Below are 22,481 nucleotides of genomic sequence, written 5' to 3'. Positions count from 1 at the left end.
TTTGAACCCCCAGCTCCCAGTTTCCATGGGGTTTGAACCCCCAGCTCACAGTTCTCTCTCCCCGCCGGCGCTGCCTCAGCTCGGTGTGACGGAGCCAGGCCGCGCCGCCAGGGGGCGCGCTCACACCCCGCACGACGCTCCCGCTGCAAATTCCCTTTTCTCGGGGTTCTGGAGCCGAATGTTTTCGTGTTCGGATTTGCAAACTCCTGGTGTTTGGGTAGTACTTCATCTGTGTTTTTGTTTAGGTCTTATCGCCATGTTGTCTCGAAATAAACTGCAGATAATTCCTTCCAAAAAATCCTGGGAATACCAATGCTTTTCCAGTTATAGGGGGACAGAGGGGCAGAGTAGTGCAGTGTGAGGTTACGTGATTTGCCAAAAGCCAAAAAATATGGCAGCAACAGACATGAATTATCCGAATTCCTTACATCTCTTACAGAAAAATGTTTTGCAATTCATCAGTTGTTGTACTGAATATCACTATTAATCGGAATCTGTAAAAAATTACTCTGAATTTGTTCTAGCCTAGAATGAACTGAAGCAGAACTCTAATCTTCTATAAAGCTTCTAATGAAAGCGGTGAAACAGCTGAAGGGGCTGCAGTGTCAGCCTTGGAACTGGTTTAGCTTTGCTGCTCTAGAGGGGTGTTCATGATCCTGAAATCCTTCAGGACTCTGTGCATACCAAGGGGACACCTGTTCCTGCAGGATGTTTTTATAGTCTCATGGGTGAATGCAGTTTCACTGTACCAGCACTTGCAGTACTGTGCAGTCTCTTAGCTTAGTCTCTGTTTCTTTAGATTCTTAAATTTGTAGTTTATTTAGTCATGCTGATGTGAAATCTGAAGGTATTAAAATCGGATTTGCTGCAATACAGCTTTAGTATATAGCCTTCACTTCTACATAATGAATGTCTGATGGAATTTCGGTTAAAACTCATGCTATAAATGTACTGTAAAAACTACTACTTAAAACTTTTCCAAGTGAGTGGAATCAAACCTGACTGCATGCAAATGCAGTGCAAAGACTGCATTGTATTTTGGGAGAGCATCAGAGTTGTCCTTAAGAGGGAGCTGAATGCTGATGTAGTTACTTCTAAAATGTAGCCAGTCATTTGTGTGTTTAAGTCATGTTCTAGTAGTCCAAGCTACAAGAGTGCTAAGTGACCTTGAAGTACATTTTTGAGACATGTTTTCTAGTTTTATAGACTATGGTGTGTGTTCCTGCTAATCACTGAACTGCAAACTCGCTCTTTAACTTTTCTTAAAGAAAAAAAGTGGAGATTGTAAAACGTCCCTTTCAAAGGTGACAATCTAGTTTAAGTAAAACTTATAGCACACTACATATATATTAAGTGTTCTTCTAAGCTCGTGTTCATATAGATGTCTGAGCTTTGAGTGTTGTTTTTTTTGTTTGTTGGGTTTTTTTTCATTGTGGGGTGTTTTTGTTTGGATTTTGTTGGTTTGGGATTTTTTTTAATAAGGTTTTAAGAAGTTTACTTCTGTTTTTTCTCTGTGCATTTCTGGCCTTTCCTCCTTCTTCTCATGCCAAGGTTTCCTTCAACTATTCTTGCTTTCTTTGTACTGTATCTTCCTGCCAGAAAGGTGGAAGCTCTGTTAACCCTTCTCAGTTATTCACCAGGAATAATTGTGTTTAATATATGCTTCGACCCTTGTTCATAGAATAAAACTTTTATATTGTCTGATGCAGTCAGAGTCCAGGAACTGTTAGCAATTCTGTCATAGTGTCAATGTGGGCAAATTTTTTTGTGTGTGTGATAAGAAAATGGAATATATTCATATACTTTTTTGGATAAATGAAGGCCCATATAGTCCTAATATCTATACAGAGTGGTTAATTGCCAGGAACAGTCAGGTAGGGAATGTGTGAAAAAAGAGTATAAAAAGGAAAATTTTATTCTGTAGATTTGAGACAGATTCAGTTGTTTGCGTGTTTGAGTTTATGTAGAGAGAATTTCCAAATTTATTTATGGAAAAGATGCATGTTACTTTGTGCCTTCATCTCAGAAGCAAAAAATCAGATTTTCAGCTCCTACTTGAGCGAAGGTGTTTTATTTCACTTGATAATTCTTTACTTGACTTACCCTTTCTTTAGCAAAGGCCACTGCTTGATGTTGTGTGTAGCAGTGAGCAGACAAGGGTCACATAGGCCAATATCTTCAAAGTGTTGAAGCCATTTGATCCATTCTAGAAGTGTAGAGAGGGAAGTTTCCTGCTTTATTTCTTCGTTTCCATTGCAGTGTGTGGCTCATCTGCATTGGCCTTGCAGTAAGTGGCACGTGGCTCTGTTGATTGCTAAATATTGTACTGCAAGTGCAGATGCATTTGCTTTTCAGAGCTTTATTCCCATTTCACCACACTTTTGAAATGCTCAGTATTTACTGAGTGCTTAGCAGTATTGCTGAATGATCTAATTTATTAATCTTATCTCTTAAATTCTTGCTTCTTAATAATAATGGAATGTGACACAGTGTGAAAGGAGCATCTCTTGAGCATGGAGAATTGCATAAGAGCATTTGCTGCGGTTCTCTTCAGACTGCAACTCAGCACCCACTGTTTAATGGTTGACTTTTTCTTTAAATTATATATTTAAAATGTTTAAATCTGAGTATAAAGGCAGCATGTGTTGGCAGGCATCGAAACCCCTAATTAGCTAAAAATACAAAGTCAAAAGTCATTTAGAGTGCAGCAGCCTTTCTGAAACAATGACTAAAATGATGTGCCATCAATAGGTTGGATTTTTATTAACTTATTAAAAATAAGTACTTAGTGAAAATATGGGCACTGATTTCCATTTGAGTAGCTGCACTTCAGGAGATTTTTTTTGTCTGTCACTGATCCTCTTTGCTGTTTTACACCAAGGGCAAGATGTTCAGGAGAATTCTCCTTTCTGATCTTTCTTTTGGTCTGTTCAGGGTAGATTGGAATGAATTAACTGTATATGTAGGAAAGGGACACGGCAGCACTGCCACGTTGAGATTATGGTCTCAGATGTCTCAAATGATTTCTAGAAAATTTTGTAATTAGCAATGCAGAAAAGGAGAACTTCATACATGAAGAAATTTAGAGCGATAACTTGTCAGTGAATGTGGAACAATGTTAAATTGTGCAGTAATTTCTGTCATTTAAAGGAAGCTCAGTGTTGGGTCCTACCAAATGCACAGTTTTGAGTTTTAATTGTAAATCAGGTCAGGCTTTTCCTGGGTTGTGAAATGTTAGAGTCCTGCCAAAAAGGTGTTCTCTCTACAGTAAAGACCCTTACCCACAGGCAACAAAGACCTATGTCCTTCAAAGCTGAATTATGAGAAATTGAATTTATTTGCCCTAAAATGTGTTTAAAGAAATTCTAACATCTAACTTCTCAGTGTAGGCTCTCCTTAATAGCAGCCTTAGCCCTTTAGTACAGGGAAATGTCAGAAACCATACTGAATTAATTATGGTTTTGGCAATGATCAAAATGATTATAACTTAAACTCCTAAATAGCTGGCTACTCAAATACATAGCATGCAAATGAAATCTATCTAGGCTTTTATTTTTTTATAATTAGAAAATCTGTTTATAATCTGGCTGGATTTCAGAAGAGACTGCTATAACCTTGTAACCTGTAGGCTAAATTAGATTTAAATAGATTAAACAACTGAGAATAAATGTCTTTTAAGCCTTTTTGCATCATTGTTTTTAACCTTGTAATGTCTGAAGGTTAAATGGTGGTGTAACATTATGTATAACTTGATTTCCTAGTCTACCTGAAAAAAAATGGCACCAATTTTTAATATCTGAACTGTACTAACAGTAGAGCACTTAGATGCAGACAGGAGATGTAAATGGATTTCAGACTATAATAAGACCTTGTGTCTGGAGTGGGAATCCTTTCCTCTGTTTTTGCTTGATTATGAGCTCTTTTAGTGCTAATGTGACATTTTAAGCCGTTCACATAGAAAATGCACTAACTGCTTGATGAATAGAGGAACTTACTTCCAGTCACTGTTCCATTGTAACAGCTTCCAAATGAGGTCCATGATTTTGTGCATTTGTCCTTATATTGACCCAAATTAAGTTTTTATTGCACATGCAGGAAATGATGGATGGTGGGACCCAAACAAACCAGAGTTTGAAGATTTAGTGTCACAATAACTGGAGTTCTCCATTGGTGTGATCAACCTTCTGCCTGCCCCGCTCTACTGGAGTTCATCATCACCCAAAGAGCTGCTTTGATCTGAGTCAAGGGCTGAAATTCCCAGCAAATTGCTTCAATTGATTGAGAAGAATGATATAGAACCCGTGAAGGGAGGACATGAGGGTCTGAGGGTGTACAGGGTGCACGTGCACCCTGAAATTTCTGAGCAGTTGCAGGCCCATGTGCATGCACTGCACACCTTTACAGTGGGCAAAAGCCTTGGCAGGTGCAGTTACTCTTAATTGACTCTCTTCTTTTGTGTCATGTCACATCAGATAAAATCTGTGACTGAGCCTAAGAGAAAAATAGTCATAATAATTTGTTTTGCCTTTTCTAGGTAACATTCAGGTGTCGTGGATTGATGATACATCAGCATTTGTGTCACTGAGCCAGCCAGAGCAAGTTCCAATAGGTGAGTGTTGCTGGATTTACTTTGGCATTAAGACTGAATTCAGCTGGCTCCTGTAAAATGCCCTGAGCCCACAGGGTCTGTTTGCTGTGGGAGAACCACTGACTGGGTTCAGATGCTCAGAGGAACTAGACTTTTATAGTACCAGCACACGTGGGGCAGCAAAGACAAGCCCAGATTGGACTTGGTTGAGAGTTTAGTGTTTCATTCCATGGTCCTCTAAGTCCCTGAACCTGTAGATAGAGCAATACTGGTTCTTTCACTTGGTGGAGTATTTATTGAGGGTATTTATTGTTTGCACAGAGGAGAACTGTCAAAGACTTTTATGGTCTTTGCCTCCAAATATCCTCGGGTTGGTTTGCAAGGAAGAAATGAAGTGAGAAGCCTTTTGGTGTATTGAAGAACACATGCAAAGTAATAGTTTGAATAGTCTGGACTGCTGATATGTCTACAGTTTGTGCTTTTACAGTGTGCAATCTCTCCAGAGATTTTTCAGTTTTTATTTGAATTTATGAGCTTAGCTTTGAAAAAAGTTGATGGGCATAAGTTCTATGGGAACTATACATTTAACCTTTTTTCTTGGAAGTTCATTGCATTTGGATTTTTTATGTATTGCTCCTTGGTTTAGATCTTAGGAGAGGGGTTAGATTAAAGAAAAAAAATTGTACATGACTGAATAAATACACTCCATGAACCCACATTTCTAATTCACATAATTAGGACAGATAGCAATATTTTACTATTTACAGTTGTGCAAGAGACTCTAGAAAGAACCATTTTTAGTATAAAAAGCACGGAGCAAAACATTATCTAAATATCATCATCAAATAGGGAATAAATAACAGGAGAAATCATCAAGAACTAATCAAGAACTGTGTTAAAAACAGAGGAAGAGTCCAACATCTCTGAATTTACTGAAAGCATTTCTTCTGGTGTTCTTGGTGTGGAGGGTTTTTACATTAGGTTTTTATGTTGTTTTTGGGGGGGTTTATTTGTGTATTTGGGTGGAGGTTTTTAAGGTTTTTGGTTGACTGTAATTGGATCCACAAGCTCATAGTGGTTTCTGTAGATCCTTTGTATGTATTTGAGGACTGACTTATAAACTTACTTTTGGGAACAATGACTGGGAGTGGGCCATCATAGATGATCATTTGGGATATGTTATGGTGGTGTCATCCCTGTTTACTGAAATGCTTCATCAAATGTTGTGGAGCCAGTAAGAACAGCAGTATATGTAGCACTTAAGAGGTATCCTGCCAGAATTCCCATGATTAATGTCTTAAAAGAAAAAAAAATACAGATTAGAAAACCCCACTGAGTTCCCCATCATCCATGTTAGTAAGCTCAGATAAAGAGGCTCTCAGGTTCTGGCTGCACAATCAGTGCATGTCTGTCATTCCTTCTTAACACCCTGGGGGTGTTTATCGTCCTTCCTCATCCATGCAGGGCTCTGCAGAGGAGTTGGAGAGCTCTCCAGCAGCCTCCTTACAGCAATTGTTCCAGAGCACCAACAGCCATTGTTTCTTCATGTATGTATAGATATAAGGATGATGTAACTTCTGGTGAGAAGTTCCAGATAAAGAATTAGTCAGGTAAAACCTTCCTAGATGCTGCTGCAGAAAATTCCCCACTGCTTTCACCTCAGTTACTTACCCATTGTCAAAATGCTTGGTATACACATTACCACCACTTCTTTGTTTTTATTGGGTTTTTTTTTGTTGTTTTGTTTTTATTATAGCAACTCTGTATTGTGGAAAGAACCGAATGTGTGCAGAATATTTAAACTGAATTTTTCTGGTGCTGTTCTGTGTGTGTGTCTTTTTTTTTTTGTGCTCTGACAAACAGGGAGGCTTGTTCTGTGGCCTACGTGCTAGAAAACATGTTATTTGTTTGAGAGCTCAGGTGATTATAGTCTTTCATAGATTTTATGAAATCAGGTCAGTAGATTCTCATAGTGAAAGCAGTGAGCCAACCAAGCTGATAAACTACAGCAACCTCAGTTACCAAAAATCTGTGAGATTTTATCTGTAAAATTGCTTAAAACTCTTGGTGTTTTGTTTTGTTTGGGGTTTTTTTGAGTTTTTTTTTTCTTTTCTGTAATAAACAGGTCATAAAATGAATTCTTTTATTCTATTTCCTGGTCTTAAATTCTTTAATGAACTGCTTTGGCAATAAAAGTCACTGTTTGTACTTATGATTTAGTGAGATGTGCTTATGTGAAGAACCTAGGAAAAACTAATAATGTGGCCTGGTTTTTAACCTGTTTATTTAAATATCTGCCTCTTCTGGACTGTATAAAAAGCCTTGGAGAACTGTCAAACAGTGTGATACAACTCAAGATGTTGTTGCAGACCTACTTCTATGCTTACCTCTTAAAGATATTTCTGACTCTGAGGTGGTATTGATACATAAAGTTGAGAAAGCACTTGTGCAACAAAAGCATTTATTGGAACATAAATGGATTGAGAATATGAAGTGTTCAGATTTGCATTATAGATGAGTCTGAGCACTGCAGAAACCTCCAGACTTACTTTGCACCTTTTTAATAAGGGAATTGTGTGTGAGAAAGCTATGAAAATAGGATCAGTTTTGTAATAACCTGCATGGAGTGTTATCTGATTCTAGGTCTACCAGATTTTTTAAACTCCATTTATATCTGGAAGGTGTCTTTATTTTTTAGTTGCAGCAGTGATCCAAATACAGAATATTTGGCTGAAGTAATGTAAAGTTATAGACTTGAACAGCAGATGATTTAAAGACTGTTCTGCCATCCTTCCGTGATGTACACGCTCAGGATAACCAGCTGATGAATCTTTCTGGTTTCTTAAAAACTTATCTCCAATGCTTTTTAATTTTGTTCAGATTTGTAGGTGTTACAAGACAATTTAAAATATGATTTGTCTGTAGTACTAGTTTTGTGTAACCATATCTAAGAGTTGTATTGAAATTCTGATAGTTGTCTTTCACATTTCAAATTATTAATTATCATGCTTAACCTCTGCAATGGCAGACCTCCTAAAATGTGACACTTTGTATAAGCTGTTTCTGCTGTGCTCTGCTGAGCTTTGCTGTTTCTGTTGCTTCTAACTCTCCTGGCTTCAGGTATTTTAAATGGACTAAAAGCTTGTTCATCAGCACCCTGGGAATATGTTGGATTTCTCATGGTAATATGCATAGAAATCCATTTTGAATGTGTAGGTAATAAAATGTATCTGTTCATCCCCCAGTGCTCTTTAAAACAATGTTCCTCACTTAGGTAATATTGTGGATGGTAACCATTAAGCCCTGGTCCCAAACTGATTGATAAAACATTGGTCCATGTGCTTTTCTGTTTGAAAAGGATACATTTGATCAGCTGAGTTCAACTAATGAGCAACTCTTCAAATTTCCCATGGGAATCAGTGGTGTGGGTGTTGCCAGGGGGAATGCACATCCCAATGTTCTAATAGTTAAAGTGTTACCCTGAAGAACCTCTGAATCTTTGCAGAGTGTAAAAAGACTTGTTTCCTCTTTTACTTATTTTCCCCTGAAAAATAAGTAGGGGAAAGGGCAGTATTTTTATAGGCAATTTTGGAGCTGCTCCTAACTTTCAAACTGAGCATGGCATGTTTAAAACACACAAAGCAGAAACCTTGGAAAACGAGAGTCAAGACTTAAACTTTTCATTTTGCTGCCTGTAATAATGTCCAAGAATCTTCACTTTATTTGGTTATTCGTGCAACTCACATATTGGCAGCCTCTCTAATTTATTAGGAGCAGAAAAGGCTGGTTCTTGTACCAAATCATGTTACCCTTTACAGTTAGAACATAAACTTCAGCACCTGAAAACAATAATGGACATTAAACACAGTCTGTTTTCTGTTGGAAATTGCTGTTCAAAGTAGGTAATTAATAACAATTTGTTAAATGGTTGATATTCCTTTAGTTGGACGTCTGGGAGACAGAACTTTCTGTTGCCAAGTTGTGCTTCATGTGGGCTCAGCATTTCTGTCAGACATGAAGCACATACTTGTGAAATGTGTGGCAAAAGATAAAGCAGCGTGTGCACTGGTAGAACAAACCTCAGAACCAACTTTTGGCATACAATTCTGGCTTTTAAGTCTTGCATTTGACATGGTTATATGTTAATGAAAATAATGGACAAGTTTATCAGTGGTACCTCAAAAACATACATGATTTATTTTCCCTTGGCAGTCAACACTTGCACTTAATTCTTTTTACCTAGGGCTCAGGTGTGCAGTTTAATAACATCTATGTTCTGATTATGAATAACTTCTGCAATATTTTAAGACCACTGGTTCGATTTTAGAGTAATTTTGACTTGAGAATCTTCCTGGGAATGTTTTTCTTGCTGTTTTAAAATGCAATAAATACACTTAACTTGAAATTTTAAATACATGTGAAAAGCAACTGCTTGTCATAAATGGCAGGCATTGAAATAATGTTAAGTTATTCCATGTGTTGGTGCCCTGATACATGAGCTCATACAGAATTTAGTGTGTGCAGGATATCTTCTTCCTCTAGGCACTGAGTAGGCCAATGTATTTAGACAGCAGGGGAGCAATGGACTAAAGCAGGTGCAGCAGCTGAAATTGTGACGGCCTTTCAATGATTTGTGTTTAAATCATTAATCTTTCTGAACTCGTGAGTTTCTCAGACAGGGCTGGACTTTTTTATGGCTTATTAGTGTTTTATAAGGTTTACTGTAGAACCCTCTACTTAGCATGAGTGCTTCCTACCACCATTTCAAAATATAAAAGCAGTTTGAGATCGTGCATGCATCAGGCTCTTCTCACTGAATTTGGGGAAAGGGCAGGTATTATGTACTGTAATACCCAGAGTCTTTGAAAAATTGCATTACAAAAATTCACATACTGTATTCTCCCCAAGAAGTTAATGGGAATTTTATGCCAGGAGGTTGAAGCAAGGTGGGGGTCGGTCTCTTCTCCCAGGTAACAAAACAATAGGACAAGAAGAAATGGCCTGCAGTTGCACTAGGGGAAAGTTCAGATGGGATATTAGGGAAATGCTTTCATTGGACTGGTTGTCAAGAATTGGAAAGGCTGCCCCAGGGAAGCAGTGGAGTCACTGTCCCTGGAGGTTTTTAAAAAGCATGAGACCAGGTGGTTTGGAGCAGGGGCCAAGGAGCAACATGGGATTCTCCATCTTCATCTCCTAACAAGAGGAAATCAGCTGAAATCAGACTGTGTGTTCCATTTCTGTCTGAGAAGTCCTGCAGGTCTGAGCTCTCTGTGCTTTGTGTAATAACAGACACTGAGTCTTTCTGACCAGAACAGAAACATTCTGGACATGTTACACTTTGAATTTGTACATACACAGATCTGAACACTTCACTTGTCATCCTCAAAGTTAAAATTCTCCAGTGTTTATTCGAAACCATTCCTGTACTAGTAAATGCAGGGATTGAGATGTGGTGAGTTTCTGCTTCTTTTCAGGAATCTTGACTACAACAGGAAAATGAATTACTGGTTTTACAGTGGAACCAGTGGTATAAATCATATCTAGAGATAGCTATTGTACAACTTCCAGCAGTACTGATGTGGAATTAAGAAGACAGATTATAGACTTGCCTTCAAGGCACCTGCAGCCATACTTTTTTCTCATCCATTAAGAAATAAACAAAAAAAACCCCAAACCCAAAATGCCCTTTGTACTCTGTAAGGTCGAATATATTAGTTTTTTTTCTTAATGTAGTGTTGGAAGCATCGTGGCCACCTTTTCATTTGATTTGGAGTTTTTGAAATGAGTTGAAACAAAAGCTGCAAAATGTATTACTGAGGTATTTAAACAGGGTGCAAAGGTTAAGTAGCTTGAATTCTTTCAGTATTTAAATGACTTCATCTTTAAGGGAGTTAAAATCCTTTATAAGAATCTACTATAGCATGAGATGTCTCCCTGGACTATACTATCATCTGTGTTCTTCATCAAGGGAAATATTTTAAGTTTAAACATTGCCTAAGGATCTTTCCCTTTCTTTGCCATGCTTTGTACTTGGCATTTTTTCTTGCTTCTGCAAAACTCTTTTCCTTCAGATCACTTATTCATTTTTCCATTTTCTCCAGCATGGAGATTCAAAGATTTATTTTGGTTTGCTCTGTAACTTGCCATCCTCTTCATAAAGTGAACAGCTGCTTTGTCACCACATTGGTACTCCCTGTTCTGGATTCAGATACCAAGAGAGATGACAACCTTTGTAAAACACTCTTATTTTAAGTCTATTTTAGAAGAATGTGCCTATGCAGATTCTATCTTAAGCTAATACAGGAGAGGAAACAAAGGGATGGACAGCACCATGTGCAAACTGGTGTTTTCAGTGTTGATACAGCCTGCAGGTTGTTGCTGTTATTAAATAGAATTCAGAGACTATGGGTCCTTCAAATTGTTAAATTACTTTTCTCCATCAGTCTCTAATACATTGATTCCTTGGAGCAAGAAAATGCATCTTCACCAGCCTTAATTTCTGTTTCTGTTCAGTCAGTGGTTTTTACTAAGTTGAGATTTTCTTAATGGATACTGAAGATTAATGTAGTATTTTACCTCCCTTCATTTGTGAGTTGGTTTCTTTTTTTTTTTACTTCCTAAACAAATTTTTTTTTGCAATTTTTGTAACCAGACTGGAGAAAATGGTCTAATCCACTACACTTAGTTGTTTTTTGGAATTAACCTTTTGTCAGGGCTAAGAGTAACATACTCCATAAGCAATAACTGCTACATAGTTACTCCCAGGATTGCTTCTTTCCTGCTAAAGAAACATGTTGTTTAGGTGCAGCATGAACAGCCCTAGAAGGCAATAAATAAGGCTGTGGAACCAAAAAATGAGTAATGAGAGTAAAAGAAATTAGTGCCTTAGCTACTCACTGATTGAAGAGTCTGAGGCAGCAGCCCCATGTTTGGAGTAGAACATGATCAGATAAGATTGAGGCAGCATCGATACAAAGGTCACTTTAAGGCTTCACAGGTGAAATTTTACTTCAGGATTTCATAAACCTGAGTGTTCAGTATTGCAGCCTTAATCTGTATAGCTCTCTGTATTTGTTTTATTTGTATATTGTTGCTTTTCTTTTACCTACACAGTTCTCTGACATATTTGTCTGTTTATTAAGAGGCTTAATATTGTCAGTGGCCATCTGTCAGGATTTTGCTCTGCTTAAAAGCAAGGACTTGGCAAAAGAGTATCTTTGTACACATTCCTGTTGGATCACTCAACAACTGTCAGCCTGCTCAATATCTTGTCTGATAACTAGAGAAGATGAGTCCTCCAGAAATGCTTTTCCTAAAATAATTTGCAATTGCCATTATTCTACTTCAGGCCTGCAGTTAATGTGTGGTGAAATGCAGCCGTGTAGAGTTGGTTACTAGGTCAGGTTTCTCCCAGGAAGAGTTATCTCCTCTCCTAAAATTTTAATAAATAAGGAAATAACTTCCCTGAGTTCTCTTTAGTTTGTTAGAATTCACAAAGCATTCTAGCAATGCATTTCTTCTGCTGGCAATGCAGAAGGATGTAACTGTATTTGCTTTGGTTGGCAATATGGACAGCATTCATCAAAAAAGCATCAGAGAAAATGTATTTTAAACTCTTACAGGGAGCTGCTCTTCAGCTCAAGACCATGCAAGATTGATTTATGTGTGTGACTCCTTAGACTTCTCCATATGCCTTCATTTCAGCTGCTCCATGATGAAGCAATATATTCAGCATGTAACATTTTATATTAAATGTATATGCTATATACGTATATATTTGTGTGTCTGTGTGTCATATGAGTGGGTTACTGTAAAATACATGCCTTATTTCAAGAAAGCAGAGTTGTCTTTGTTCGAAAATACTCTTACACAGATTTATTTTAAAATTTATATATTTTTATTTTTTTTCCTTAAAAAAGGGCTGAGTGTATCAGGGAATTAAATGGCAGACCCGTAACTTTGGTTCGTAGTTTGTAGCAAAACAAATAATGTGAAATGGTTATTGTGTTTTAACAAATGACTATGTAACAGATGATCCATGGTAACGCTGGGCTTGATTTTAGCAAGTAAAAACATACTTGAGTTTAACTAAACAAATGTTACCCTGAGGAATGTGGGCTGGCATGCAGCAAACTCCAGTGAGCCTTAGTAATTCATTCATGGTGCCTGCACCATAACTCCACGGGCAATAAATATGCTCCTAATTCCTGCAAACAGATCCTGTAACTTCACAGTTCAAAACAAATGTAGGGGGGGTTTGCCTCACTCCTCTTGGTTACTGCACCAATCTCAGGAGCTGTTAATCAGAACTGCTGCTATTTATGTTTGCTATTAAAATTAAATATACAACACTCTTGGCCCAGTTTTATGTGCATTACAAAGACTTTGCAGCAGCAGCATCTCTATGCCATGGCACATATTATAGGTAATTCATTTCACTGTAACGTAGCAAATATACAGAATAGATGATCTGTCCTGAAAGAGGAGGAAAACCAAATCCACCCATCCACCCATATTCCTCAGCTTTTCTGAAATGCAGTGTTGGAGCTTGCCATTTCTAGTTCTTGGACCAGAGGTGGCACAGAATACCTGTATTGGAGATAACAACACTTCAGCTAGGAAAGAAAGTTGGCCATGCATCTGAAATGGCTGCACAAAAATTGGAAGTACAGATTAAAATCAGGATTTTGTCTCCACTACAATTATGGTATTTTTAAAATGTGCGGCCTGATTATGTGAAAAACAATCTGGGGTTTGCTGGTTTGGTTTTGGTTTATATTTAAACTGGTTTACTGGTTGGTTTACAATACTTTCTTTCAGAGAGTTAGGCTGGAAACAGCAGAAGACACCAGTTGACAGTCAGTTTAATTTGCTGATTCATCTGTTACAGTGATGGCATCAGGCCAGAGCTTGGCTCGCTCGCTGAAGGCTGAGAGCTCTGAAGATGCTGGGACTTGAAGGAATGTTGTTAAATTGTTGCTGAGTGGAGGCAGTGAAAGTTTTTTTTTTCTTTATTTTTAAAGCGATTCTAATTTTGCATTGACAGAAATCCTTCTACCTTGAACTGGCAGTGTTTTTTAGTTAAATTGAGACCAAACATTAGAAAGATACAAGTTTGGAACAGCTGGATATTAGTTAAGTGCTTCTTCCATGGATATCTTGTGCAACCAAAAATGCAGCTCAAATAAGCTTATGTTTCACAGCAATCAAACAGAGTTTTGGCAAAGGCTTTGCAAATGTCGTCTTTTCCTGGCAGACTTGCAAAATAAACCTGCTGGGTTAAGTAATGAGACTAAAAGGGAAAAAATCCAGGAAATCTTTTCTTGCCAACAAGCAATCTGGAAGAGGGTTACGACTGAAGAATCGATCGTTTCTAATTTAAAAGAAACGTCTTAAGTAGATTTAACTCTTTTTGCATGAAGTCTGACCCTCAGAAGAGTTCTGAGCATCTAATTCAGACACTGAGACTTTTGGAGAGTGTGGCATTTGGGGTTGGTTTTGTTTTGTTTTTTTGTTTTAATTGCTAACAATGGAACTAGAAATGGTTTACATGAACAGAACAAACAACTCGCTGCATCCCGCTTTTCAAAATAAGTTATTTCAGGGGAGGACCTGCTGTCATTTCAGTGTTCTGTGTGTAACATCACTCTTCTTCTCCACAGCTGTAAACACCAGCAGGTATGCTGAAAGTTATAGGATCCAGACATATGCAGAATATGTTGAGAACAAACATGAAGACAAACAGGCAAAGAGAAAATGCACAGAAGACAGTTGGAAGGAGATGGAGAGGAAACGGTTAAAAACTCAGTGCACACCCTACATCTCCCAGAGTCGCTACTACTGTGTTAACAGGTGAGGTGACTTCTGCTTTGCCAACTCTAATATTTTTATTGCATTTTTATTAGAAGTCTGGCAATTTTCAGGTAGTTCTTAACTAATAAATGAGTTTTTTCCTGCATTTATTTCTTTGCATATAAATCAGTAGTGGTACATCAGCTGTCACAAGATGAGAAGTGAAAGAGGAGAGAGAATTTCATCACCAATGTGATTAGACAGTTTTTAAATTCTGGGATCTTGGGGACAGGTCAAATCACAGCTTCTGAGCTTCATGTACCAGCATCATTCCTTATAACCAAATTAAAAAATTTATTTTCTCTATTAATTTGATACTTTTGAATGGCTTTTGTCTTCTGATAAGTAGCTGTCATCTTATAACCTTTTGAAGGCCATGCTGGTTTTTGGATGACTTTCCATGGTGTTAATAGTACAGCAAAGAAGGGCATGAATTACCTTCTTGAGCAGTCCTGATGAAGTTGTCCTTATGCTTCCGGAAAGGATGGCAAATGATGATACTTACCTGGCTTTAAGCTTTTGGTATAAAACTTGAACAGGGTTTTAATTCATTATTGAAGGACAAAATTAAGTCAGGACATGCTGCTTTTGATTCTGGCACAGTCTGTTGCTGTGTGTATTTCTTGCTCCATTTTTACCCTCATCTTAATGACAGGTTTTGGATATGAGGGTAACAGGCAGCTTCTTTCTCAGTCATCTGTGTAGCTGTGTGTGAGAAGGGTCTTTTAGTGTTAATATAATTGTATAATTAACCTATCCAGTTATTGCCATTCTTTCTATCAATTCTATATGAAAATGTATGAAAATAAGTTTAAGTGGAATGTACAAGCTACATTTCTCTAAGGTGGTGTTTTGGTTTGGTTTTTGGGGGGGATTCTCTCTCCTTCCCCACCCTGTGGTTAGACAGACCAAATATAATGGTCACAAAACTAATGCTGTCCTTTTGCCATATCTTTCTTGGGAATGCTATGACAAGTTCTAGCTCATTATATCTTCCTGTAAATGTTTGTCTGTCACATAACAAATATGCTCAACTTGTTCTGTTCTTGCCACTGACATAACCCTGTGATTTTGCAGGTGTGTATTTTGGCCAGCTGTCAGATGTTCATGGCTTTTGTCATGGTGGGAATTCTAAATGTGTTATAGACGTGTTTGATTCAAAAAACCATATGGAGGAACCTGGTGATAAAATCCATATCAAATGAAGTTAGTTTAATGGAACTGTTGTACTTAGTGAAACTTGGGAGTGTGTGGAGAGATGGGGAGCTCTAAAGACTGTCCTGGCACCAGCTTGCTGTGGCTCAGGTTTAGGTCTGTCATTAAGTTGGTATCACAGGTTCTAGGCAGATAATGAGGGTGACAGCTTATGGAAAATAGTAAATGCAGAAAGCTGATTTGCTGTTGTCTTGTAAATAAGTTTGAGAATTGCCACATATGTATAATTTGGAAAATTGCTGAATAAAATTTTCAGTGAATTCTTTCCTTCAAAGTTTGACATACCCCAAAGAGTTGTTTGCCTAAGCACTTAATCTTGTCAAGTTTTAATATATTTTTTCTATCTAATGTTGTAAAATTCCACAAGAAGCAGCTTTTTGGTTTTAGATGATCAACACTTAGATAGCCTTGGATAGTAGGCATTATTTTGTTGACAGACCTTCTTTTATAATTGATGTTATGTGAATTTTTGTTCTCTTCTTACTCAATTAATAAAGTGATTTTGTTCTGTCCCAAATTCCCTCTCATGCAGGTCTTTTGATTTGACATGAATTTTATTTTTATTTGTTACTAGTTAGATTATATTCTTTTGTCAACTAATCTTTTGTAAATACTTCCTCTGAAGTGTAATCTGGTTAGATATAATATGGAACTGCAAACCATGTGGTCTTTCATTTCACTCAAGAGGAACACTTTCTTTTTGTTTCCAGTCAAAGGTATATAAAAAATACTTATATTTTTATATATTATATATTACCATTTTAATATAAAATATAATAACTATAGCATAATATTTATTTAAACAACCAGGACAAATATATATGTGCATTTATGTGTGTGTATATTTGTCCAGATTAATGTAAGTCCTATCTAGCTGAGCACTCAGTACTGTGATGTATCCAGCAGCTGATCTCTTTTAATAGCTTCATGTTACTACATCCTTTATTTATTTATTATTTAATAAGCTTGCTGAATCAGTTCTGCCAAGGAGCACAGCTGCAGAGTAGCTGTTCTCCTCCATGATGACGATGTGTCCTGGCTAATTTTTCATTCAGTAATGGAGTTGTTGGGTATTTCTTGTAAGGAACTTTGTCTTAAACTGACAGATTGATAAGTATGTAACAAAGGCTCTTTAATCCCTGTCTTGCTGAAAAAATTGTAGTCCCATGTTGTAGAGGAATTACTCTTCAGAAAATATGGTGTAATAGTATTAAGAGCAGTCACAAGATAAAATCACTTAACGTGTATTCCTTGATACTACTACTGCTAAATATCAAAATTTATCCCAGTGGAAATATGACAGATTAGTAATGTGAGATGGAGAAGTAGAGGGAAAACTGAAGCATTTGACAAAACTTGAAGTAGTAACTCAGCTCCCCTTCTCTAAAGCCTTTGCTGTTGAGAACACACAGAGGACAGGGCTGGAACTGGCTGTGCTGTGCCAGCTCTGCCAGGACTCTGAAATGCCTGCATGTGAGAACCTTCCCCTAGCAAAATAGTGTTAAACCTAGAAAAGTCAAGTAGGGTATGTTCTGTGTAAAACTAACTATCCTGCCCTACTTGTACTTATTCTAGTTTTCCTGATCATCATCTAGGAATAGTAAAATAGAATAAGGCCAGTGGAAAAGGACTAGTGTGAAGCACAGAAAGTGATGTGTCATTTTGCCTTACAAATTTTGTACTTAAAACTGCAAGAGCTGCATCTTACCTTCTGTCAAGTCAAGGTGCTGTTTTTAGCATCACTTCCTTGAATGTCTTAATTTTGCTGGAGATTATCTGATTTTTGGAATGTTCGAGTATTTCTACCCATGATTCTGCTTTTTACAGAAGGGGTTTTTTATAATGGTTTATTATCAAATAAAGGATAAGAATTGGGAGAAACTAAGTCATTAAATATATGAATAACAAATATTGCAAGCCAATTGTTATAGTGGGCCAGTATTGTAGTGTTATTTCACGTGATTTCACCTGCTCTTAAGCTGAAATGACTGATTTTTATGATGGATCAGTATCTACTCCCATCCCTCTAATTTTATTCAAAGTCTCAGGAGAACACAAGGTTGATGTTTTTGTTTAAATGAAATTTATTTGAAGTTGAAGGTCTGCATATATCCAGGCCAATTCAAAATGTTCTGTTGAGATGAAGTGTTTCTTTTAAAACTCGGAAGTGCTTTCCCAAAATGGACAATGTTAAATGCTGCATCATCATAATTGTTTTCCCACCTTTTGTCCCCCCTCCACCTGCTGATTCTTTCAAATTAATTATCAGAGCACTATTTGGATTGCTGATATTTAGTATTTGAAATGACATTACAAAGTCCATGGACAGTTTAATCAGGTGGAGTCTGTGCCCTCTCTGGCAGTGCAGGACCTCCCCATCCTGTTGATTCATCCCGTTGTGATCAGTGCTCGTGGTGCTGCTCATACTGCTGCAATTTAACTCACATTCTTTTTGATTAGAAATCAACAGAGAGAAATCAAGAACAAAATGCAGGTTTCCTGTTTCTCCCATTCATCCTCCCCAGGTTTGCCTGTGGGCTGGCACTGGGAGCAGCAGAAGGGAGAGGTTGGGGAAGAAGGATGAGTGGGAACTGTTGGTGAAGAGTCTTGGGACCCCACTTCCCATCATCCCTGGCTGATGGGAAAGCTGGATTGTTCACTAACTAAATCTGCCAACTGGCAATGGATAATAGGCTTTTGTTGTGGTGGGCCTTTTTTTTTTGGTGGTTTCTCAGCACCCCCACCCCCCAAAAAACCCCACAACTTGGCTAGTGATTTTATTTTTAAAATGAGAACAAGCTCCATTTCAATATGCAAAAGGAATTATAGAGCCTCTTTAAATATATTCTTTAAAAAAAAATAAAATTGCTTGGATAGCTGTTGTACATGTGTGTTTTGAAACCTAAGTGTTGTGTAGTTTATGGATGGTGGAAATTTCTGTCTCTAAATGGTTCAGGTATGCAGAGTTTGGATAAATAATAAAGGAAGTTGATCCGAATTGGACAACTGCTGATATGTATTAGTGTGTTTGAGTCTTTAACTTTGTTTAGTTGTTTCTCAGCAGACTAAGGAAATTGAGACAGACATGTGGGCACAAATAGAATAACGGGTATAAATTGGAAAACTGATCTTTGCTCTAAGTGGTTCTCTGACTCGGATATGCAGCCATATTAATTTGCTACTAAGTTCATAAATAGTATTGCTGTAATCTAGAATGTTATTTTAGGTTAAGGAAGAATAACACACACAAAAAAATCAACCTTTAGCCATACAATCAGTGAATGAATGTAAAATAAAATTAATATGTTGGGAGAAAGTAAGATGTCAACAGCTCTTGGTTATAAAATATATATTGTATATAAAAATATATTGTATTTTGTGCTGCCACTTTTTTGGTGGGTTTTTTCCCTACCCCAAAGTGTCTGCAGGAGGAACGTAAGGCCTAAATTAACTTTTATTCTGTACTTTGGTACACAGATAAATGTGCACTGAAAGGGAAGAACTCGTTTCTCTTTATTCACAATAACTTCACAGGAGTCTTAAGCTGAAAAAAAATTAAATTCAGCCATAAGACCATTCAAAAAGGGAACTTCTTCCTGCAGTGATCCTGGGATCATAATTTATGGCTCTTGAGTTTTTCTTCCTTATGTGTTTTTCAGAATGTCTTTCCCAAAGCTTTTCTAAACAATTTTTAAGAAAACATAGTAGTTTTTAATTCCCTAAATGCTCTTTCTTCACTAGATTTTTTTTTTTCTTTCCAGCCCACTTTTGGCCTGTTTTGCCATATTGAGTTGTGTATATAGGATAAACAGTTCTCTCCAGCTTTTTGGCTTCCATCTTTTTATTGATGGTAGTTGTGGTGTGACTCCAAATGATGATTTGTAAGAAATCATGCAAGAACGCCTTCTGTGTGTGAATGTTTGGAGGAAAAGCCAACTATTCATCAAAGTAAATGGTGTTTGTGCTCCTAAAGTGGAAGTAAGAGCATGAGACGTAATCATATGTTTCATGTTTGTTTATTGCCTTTGGACATCCCAGAAAGAGTCTGTTTTAAATTGCAAAATGTTCAGCTGAAAAAATTCCATTTCAAAGCCAAAACTGTGCTGCCAAATTTAGCAGTCCTTCCTTTAGGTGAAACCTTACTGAAACACCATAATTCCCTGCTATTGATTAAAAAGAAAAAAATACCTTGTAAAGCTTTGTTTTATAACTCAGTATTAATATTTCAGTCACAGAATGGAATATGGCTTAGATGCATACAGCCATGTTGTGTGGTCCTTAATGGAAAACTAAAGGTTCATAAGTCTAAAACTACCTTTTTTTTTAATTGGTAGTTTTAAGAGAGCATTAAATTAGACATTTAAATAGCTGGTGTTCACATATCTAAAAGTTCATAGTGGGAATTGTTTTTTTAATTTATCCCCTTTGCTACTGCATTCTTTCTTGTACTCCTGCTAATTTGGTTTTAATATTGTCATTTGTCTTTGAAGGGATCTTAACAGTAGCATTGCAGTGGAACACAAACCTACACAGTGTTATTTCAGTGTGTGCTGAATGGAGTGGAGCTCTGAGTTCATCTTCATACCCTGTTAATCAGGCTTTATTAATGAAATGAGTGTGTGATTTTTTATGCTTTTTATTTTACCAGCCCCGTGGATAATAGGACTCTTCACTTAAAGTCAGATTTAAAGTTTATTATATGGAGCTTGATGGTTTTCTCTGCCTTTATATAATAGAAATGCTTTTAAAACCCGCTGTAGTTCCAGGAGAGAGGATGAAGTGAACATGTGAAATCCTTCAATACAGAGATGTGTGTTTGAGGCTCAGTTGTGTATAACTGGGTGTCTGTTGACAGTGCTTTAACCATGAAAATAAAAGTTAAAACTAAGCAGGGATAGAGAACAGCTTTAATTCCATTTCAGTTGAGTGATCTCATCAGAATAGCAGCCAAGCCTTAGACATCTATAGTACAAAGAACAAATACCTTGATCTCCATAAGATTGGATTAGATAGCCAATTTATGGAATTTTATAGTTAAGTCAGGTCTTCCAGATAATGTCACTTCATGGTTCGCCACTTGCTACAGTTTATTCTGCTACCTTCATAAGCATTTAGTAGATGTACAGCAACTAGCACCTATGTAACAGTAATCCTTGACTTCTTCATAATCATCTCTCTTCTGTGTGCCAGTTTTACAGGTACCAGCACAGTGGGCAAGAGAAGCATGAGTCCCATTGAGGAAGAAACTGGTTCTGATGATATGGAAGAGGGAGAGGGCCAAGGTTCAGAATGTGATCAGACAGACTCCTGTGCAGAGGCCCTTCCAGATGGTAAGAAGAGAGCCAAAAAATTGAAAAAGATCAAGACAGATCAAGTTCCAGCAGGTAAGTACAGTGTTGGTACACGTTTTTGTCCTGTTTGAAAGTGCCCTGGGCCTGAACAGGGCAATCGAAGTTGTTCTCTTGAATGTCTTTGCTTGTAGCAGTGAGTTACTCCATTACAAAGTGATGAATTTTGCATTATACAAAAATTGGGAAAAAACAAACAACAGAACCAAAACAAAACCAGAGAACCCATAAACAACCAAAACCCCACCCAAGACCAGCCAAATGAAGCAGAATGTAGTTGATTTATTACTTGCTTACTTTCTTTCTTAAGATAAAACTCTGAGGGTTTTTTTTAGCTATTCTTAATATTTGTTTAACGTGACTTTCTGTTCACGGTTATTCAATGCATTAGTCATCTGGAGCACTCCATGTATTGAAATATATTCAAATATTCATAGATAAAACTTCATTTATATATCTGCATTAGCAACTTTTATCCAGAAAGTGGTATTGTATACCAAGCATCCTTTCTCCTGATTTGGCAGAGTAAAATTTTTCGTAGCTGATTCAAAAACTGTGCTTGGAAATTGCTTTCTTCTTGCAATTTAGGAGGGCAGCTGGGCCATATAAGCATATGCAAAATGACAAGAGTGTCTACTCTAATTCCAAGTATAAAATTCAGGCTCTGGATTTGGCATTATGGAAATATGCATTATCGGTATTAGTGTGATTCGTCTTTATTCTCCAATTAATTTGGGCTGGAAATATTCTTCACTGCCTTAATTGCCTTAAACAAAAGTAACTACAAGTACACTTGGGAAAATGGTATTATTTAACTTTATCATCGCAGTTATTGCAAAACCAAAATTACTTAATTACTTGGATTAAAAATGTAGTATTTACTGTTTAGATAAGAAACCTGGTATTAACCTTCATTGCCCCCAACACCCCTTTTTTTTTAAGTGCATATTCATAAACACTCTCTTGGTTTCTCTTTGTAAATATTGACTCGCCAGTAATGTATCTAGAACCTCACTCTACAGGAGAAAATATGTCTTAATGTACTCTGAAAGAACAAAAAAAAATCTTGATTTAATTTTTGTCCCATGACTGTCTTTTAGGAAGCCTCACCACTAGTTCCACTGGAATTTTTGAAGTCCCTGAAACATGGTAGGAAACAACTGCCTTAACAAGTGGAGTTGATTGAAAGCAGTTGAGAGAATACACCTCTTGGAAGCCATACTTTATTTAAATAAAGTGGTGTTAACAAAGCAGTCTGTGTCCTGAAAATCAGTTTAATTATTTTAAACTGTTTCTTGAACAATCACTGTCAGTTTTGCTTGTGTGTATATTAACCAGTATATGGCTCGTTGTTGATCATGTGAAATCCTTGCTGTCGTAACCAATGTTAGATTTAAGAAGCAAGACTAAATGTGTTTTGGTCACCTCCTTTGGCATGCTGGCTCTGAACTGGCCAAAAACAACTGGCACTCCATGAT

General features: G+C 37.1%; 1 protein-coding gene across 1 annotated transcript in view; it reads left to right on the top strand.

Moving 5' to 3' along the window:
• PARN (poly(A)-specific ribonuclease) overlaps positions 1-22,253 on the top strand; it is a 45,110-nt gene extending 22,857 nt beyond the window's left edge. The window contains exons 20-23 of the mRNA XM_027684278.1: positions 4,520-4,609; positions 14,251-14,440; positions 20,846-21,039; positions 22,104-22,253. Of these exons, the coding sequence (XP_027540079.1) occupies positions 4,520-4,609; positions 14,251-14,440; positions 20,846-21,039; positions 22,104-22,156 (527 nt within the window). The 3' untranslated portion in view covers positions 22,157-22,253. The remainder of the gene's footprint in view (positions 1-4,519; positions 4,610-14,250; positions 14,441-20,845; positions 21,040-22,103) is intronic.
• Positions 22,254-22,481: the final 228 nt, after the last annotated feature.

Source organism: Neopelma chrysocephalum, unplaced genomic scaffold (genome assembly GCF_003984885.1).
Source record: "Neopelma chrysocephalum unplaced genomic scaffold, ASM398488v2 Primary Assembly neopelma1_65c, whole genome shotgun sequence".
Taxonomy (NCBI): domain Eukaryota; kingdom Metazoa; phylum Chordata; class Aves; order Passeriformes; family Pipridae; genus Neopelma; species Neopelma chrysocephalum.
The sequence above is the reverse complement of the archived record's forward strand: the minus strand, read 5'-3'. Positions and strand labels throughout refer to the sequence as shown.